Here is a 5,508-nt window from a genome sequence, read left to right on the forward strand (position 1 = left end):
GGGGGGGGGAACCTGGGCAGAAAAAAACCAAAGGTTCAAGTACAGATTAGGCGAAATCTGGCTCAAAATCAGGGGCTCCTAATGGGGACCCTCACACTGGAGGTAGTTGTTGAATTAAGAAGCAATCCCCCCTCCCCCCTCACACGTCCTGTTCCTCCCCATCTCTTAAATAAAATTGTATCTTGATTGGGAATTCCATTTTGATTGCTATAGAAATATTTATCTGTTGGGATTTTAATGTTTTAATGCTGTAAGCCAGGGCTTTTCAACCTTTTCACCGACTGTACCACTTTTAGCATATATGGGAATATTCGAGTACCACCTAGCAAGGTGTCAAACACTTGATGACCAAAAAAACCCCAAACCTGTTCAAAGTTGTAATTGCACTGAAATGACTTATGACCATTTTTAAACACTTATGGCCATTGCAGCATGCCCAGAGTCATGTGATTTATATTTGGATGCTTGGCAACGGATTTATATTTATGATGGTCACAGTGTCCCAGGGTCATGTGATCCCCTTTTGCAACCTTTTGACAAGCAAAGTCATTGGCAGATGGCCAAGTGCTAAGGCGGGACTTCCTTTCCTCCCTCCTTCCTTCCCTGCCTCCCTCTTTCTCATTCCCATCTCCTTCTGAAGGAAGAATTTGAAACCCCCCCCCCCCAATTTCCCTTCTTCCATATATTCATCGAACAAGAAAAAGCCTCCAGAGACAGAAAAGACAAGCCATTGGGGGAACTAGCTTAAAAAGGCGCATTCCCCTTTAAGAATTAGCTACTGGCTAGAAAGGAAAGTTAAGGAGCGCAGTGGGCACTTAAGGAAGAAAAATAAATGTAGTAAGTATGGCTGCTGGCTAAAGCAGCCTCCCCAAATGGCTCCATTCGTAAGTAAAGGAATGCTACAGGCAAAATCCATTCAGGAGAAAAATACTTCAAAATCCCTTGCAGCAAAACCTACAGTTAACAGTAGCAGAGCAGTAGAAGCTAACCTGAGACATCAGCCATCAGCCAAATAGAAATTGCCAAACACTCCTTAAGACCACAAAGCCCCCATTGCACAAATCCCAGAACTTCAAAGTCACAAAAGCACATAAGAATCCTTCCACTTTCCATCTCCCTCCGTGATTCACCTCCAGCCGGTGCTGCCTTTCTTCATTGCTGCCTTTCTTCATTGCTGCCTTTCTTCATTCCTCATGGGGGGCAACCCCTCCTCCCTACGTTCCTTGCCTCTTGGTTGCTGCCAGCACAGGCGGCTGCCACAGAAGTTGTAGATCCACTTGTGGCCGGCCTGCTTGATCTCCTCTCCTCTCCCCACTCCTCCTTCTCCTTCTTTCCATTCCATGCTGCTAGAGCTGACTCTGCCTTCTCCCAAGGCTGCTTCTTTTTCTCTCTCTTCTTCTCCTGCCCAAAGTGCCTCCTTTTATAGCCTCTCCTGTCTCCGCCCCCTCCTCCTCCTTTCTCATGGGGAAGGGGGGTGAGCCGGAAGTGAGCCTCGGGCCTTTGCCTCGCCCCAGCCACTCTGCGGCTCCAGAAGACTCTCTCACGGTAAGTCTTTGCCTGAGCTGGCTCATTCCCTCCCCCACTACACTTGGCTGGGTAGGGCAGCATACCATCTGCCATGTGCTCATGTACCACAGCTGGTACACGTACCACCGGTGGTACATGTACCACCGGTTGAAGCTGCCTAGAGTCGTTTTATCATGAGATGGTGGCAAATAAATTAAATAAATAAATAAATGTTCCTGTATTATACCTATTTTTTTAAAAATGTGGGTTTTTTTTTAATGGAATCCATGCAATTCTCCAAAACATGCTGTGTGTGTCTTCACTGTCTTCTTGATCTCTTTACGTCTCCCACACATCTGGCAGGAAATTCCTTCCATCCTGGGGCATTTCCAGCATTTATTCCTGTTGGACTTGTGCAATTTGATGATGGAAACTCATCCCAACAAGGAATGATTTATGTTTTTCCATCTTTCAGGATCCCATTTAATTTCATGCTGCAATTTGGTTTGGAAATGACTTAAAACAAATAATATTTTCAGGAGTGAAAAGGGATCTAGGCCTGAACTAACCAACTTGGTCTCCTGTTCTGGCCCCTCCTGTGTCTCCCCCATGTCCCTCCTCCCCTCCAGCCAAGCCCACTGTCTCCATCTCCCCCACCAAGCTGGATCCCGCTTCCCCCTACACCATCCTCCTCTGCACCGTGAGGGGCTTCTACCCCATGGAGATCGAGGTCCTGTGGCTGAAGAATGGGCGGCCGGAAGAGGAGGGCGTGGCCTTCGGGGAGGAGCTCCAGAATGGAGACTGGACCTACCAGCTCCAGGTGATGCTGGAGACCCAGCCCCAGCGGGGGGACGTCTACGCCTGCCAGGTGGAGCATGCCAGCCTGGAGGCCCCCATCACTGTCCAATGGGGTGAGCCCCCCTCCCTCCCCTACTGGTCTGGGGACCCCATCCTGCCCTGAGAAGTGGGGAGAGACCCTCCCTGTGGGGGGAGCTGGGGTTGACCCTCCTGGGGGGGGGAGCTGGGATTGATGCTCCTACTCAGGGGAGGCTCCTTCTCCTTCCCCAGAGCCCCGTTCCTCCAATTCTGCCAAGAGCAAACTCTGGACGGGAATTGTTGCAGCTGTGATCGGGGTGGTCTTCTTCACCATGGGGCTCTCCCTCTACCTGAAGAGCAAGACAGGTGAGTCTGGGGGGCTGGATGAGAGATAGTGGGGAGGGGACCCTCCAGGGGAGGCCTCTCAGCAACCTTAGCAGATGGCAAGGAGGCTCCCCTTGGAGTTTTGCTTGGGAAATTCTGTTCTTTGAGAGTCTACTGTATAAGTGAGCATCCTGCAACCTATTATGGGCTGTCAATGGGTAGGTGGACATTTTGAGTCCTCCAGCCCATGAAGGGTCCTGATTGGCTCTTTTTCTCCTTTCAGCAATTCCCATCCAGCCTCCTGCAGGTGAGTTTCTCCTCAAGTGATAGATGTTTCTTTAACATTTGTTAATTGTTCCTTTTTTGTTAATGTGCCTGAACAATACTTCCTTGCTGTGGATAACACAATTTTTTGAAATTTTGGGCAGCTTTTCATTTCAGAGACCTGAAAACAGTGCAATCAAAAACAAACACACAAACACAAACACTAGAATCTGGCCCAGGAGGTTTCCAGGTTTTGGGAAATTGCAAAAGAGAAGGGAAGTCTCCTTGTGAAAATTTCACACAATTTCTGGCAAAGCAACACCCAGCTTTGCTACCACTCCCCATCCTGGCCCGATCTTGTTAATATGAAACATCTGGGGGGGGGAAGCCTCCTTTCTTGATTAACCCCCCCAGTTAAGTCAATTGGGAAAAATTCAATAAGCCTCTGGAGATGAATTGCTGGTCCTTTGCATCCTTTTCCACTTTGAAAAAGGGGGGGACACTCCCTCACTTTGTTCCTACCTATCAACCAGCCCCCTGCAATGTGGGCCTGTCTGGGGGGGGTTGAAAGAGAGGAATAAAAAGTTATTTACACTGAAGGTTTCACTTTATTTTCTAACTTTCTTCTCCGTCTATTTTTTTCTACAGCACTCATGAATTAAACCTGCTATCCTTCCTGATTCCTGATGGGAAAGGAAGTTGTTTTTTTTCAGTAACTGATGAATTTCTGGCTTTTTCGCAACCTCTGAAAAATGGAGGGTCAAGATTTTAGATTGGGGGGAGGAGGAGAATGGCAGCCTGGAGCTTCTCCTGCTGAGACACCTCTGGCTTTCCTTTGAAGGCCTCTCTTTCTTGTGAAGGAGGGATGGAGACCATCTAGATGGACCCCAGGGACTCTGGACTTGTCAGTCCAGACACCCAAATCTCTAAATCCACAGCAGCTTCATCTTCATTACTCTTCGTCCCTTCCCTTCGCTTTGCTATAAAAGAATAAACATTGTAGGAAAAATCCTGGAATTCTTCCTTCCTTTCTTTCTCTTCCTCCTCCTCTTTCCTCTTCCCACCTGCAGGAGGGTCCTCCCTTCTCCCATTCCCCTCCCCAGATTGACACCTCTCCTGCCTCTGGATCAACCATCCCGGCTATTTCAGGTCCAAAGTCAAAACTGGTTCGGGAGGAGGGTGGGCAGATCCAGGGAGGGGAAGAGGCAGGACTCCCCTCCTGCTTGGGGGCCCCCTTTCTCTGCTTCTCAATCCTACTTTTGAGGACCAGGATGCCAGGAGGCGTGGTCCCCTTCAAGCACTTGTGGGGAGCCATTGGGGGACACCCGAGACTCCCCCTACACTCACCCAGCCATTTGTGACATTTCTCTCCTTCACAACTGGAGGGTCCTGCCCCATTTTGGCACCCAACACCTCCCTCCCTCCACCTGAGACCCCAGAGGCCTTTTCCAGGACTGCCCACCTATCGCTACTGCCGCCCCACAGCCCTTCCTGCCTTCAGGTCTGAAGCCCCCTCCCTCTGGGCAGAGGAGACCCCTAGAGCAGTGTCTCCTGCACAGTTTGAGGGTCCTCCTGCTTCATGTCCAGGGTGGAGGACCCCGTCCTGACCCGATGGTCCCCAACATAGAGAGTTCTGTGTGAGTCTCCCATGTGGCCCCCAACTGGAACTCATCTGAGATTCCTCCCCCTCAGAAAAGGCCCTGAGTGGTCCTGTGGCCAGTGGCCTTGATCTCTGGGAAGGAGAAAGTCCATCCGAAGCCATTCCTGTGTAGGAGACATTTGCCATCAGGGGGGAGGGAGAGCAGCTCTGTGGGTGAGAGGAAAGATCAATGGGGCAACTCTGAGTGGAAGGCCCCTCCCTTCTCCCCAGCACCCCCAGATGCCCCTAGATAGCTCTCCCACTGAGCCTTGCCCCCTCCAGAAGTCATCCAGACTGGTTCTGCGGGATTCCCGTGGCATCGATCTCCAAGGGCAGATTTTTTCCCCCTCCCATTCCTCATCTGGGGCACATGAAGTATAGGTCGATGGAGGAACTGTCTCAAACACAGAGAAGACTGTCAGTAATACCCCCCCCCCTTGGAAGAGAGCCTGTGGGCCCCTGGAAAAGGGACAACACCAAATGTACCAATTGCAGAAAAAGAAATCAGAGCAAACTTCCTTAAGATAAACAAAGACCTGTGTTGGTGATTGAGGATTCATTGCTCAGAGGAACTGAACCAGCAATTTGTAGAATGGACAGTCAAACTGTTTCCCAGGAACAACTATCAAAGATGTGAGCGGGAGGCTTACTAAAAATAATCCAGAGATTATTATTCCTTTCTCCTCTTCCAATATTTGAGGGGCCGCCAGAAAGAAGAGGGAGTCAAGCTATTCTCCAAAGCCCCTGAAGGCAGACTGAGAAGCAAAGGATGGAAATTTATTAAGGAGAGATCTGGATTTAAGGAGCAATTTCCTAACAGTGAGAACAATTAATCAGTGGAACTGCTTGCCTCCAGAAGTTGTGATCGCTTCATCACTGGAGGCTTTTAAGAAGAGACTGGACAGCCATTTGTCTGAAGTGGTATAGGGTCTCCTGCGTGGGCAGGGGGCTGGACTAGA

At 49.8% G+C, this 5,508-nt stretch overlaps 1 protein-coding gene across 1 annotated transcript; it reads left to right on the forward strand.

The window, feature by feature from the left end:
- Window positions 1-2,167: 2,167 nt before the first annotated feature.
- On the forward strand, window positions 2,168-2,688 carry LOC107301643 (rano class II histocompatibility antigen, A beta chain-like; the record flags this gene model as incomplete). The annotated part of the gene is made up of 2 exons (XM_029287140.1): window positions 2,168-2,417; window positions 2,575-2,688. Coding segments are annotated over 2 exons (364 nt in total), but the record flags the coding sequence as incomplete, so codon positions are not given.
- Window positions 2,689-5,508: the final 2,820 nt, after the last annotated feature.

The sequence above is a fragment of the Protobothrops mucrosquamatus genome, unplaced genomic scaffold, assembly GCF_001527695.2.
Source record: "Protobothrops mucrosquamatus isolate PMUCROS unplaced genomic scaffold, P.Mucros_1.0 scaffold15273, whole genome shotgun sequence".
NCBI lineage: Eukaryota > Metazoa > Chordata > Lepidosauria > Squamata > Viperidae > Protobothrops > Protobothrops mucrosquamatus.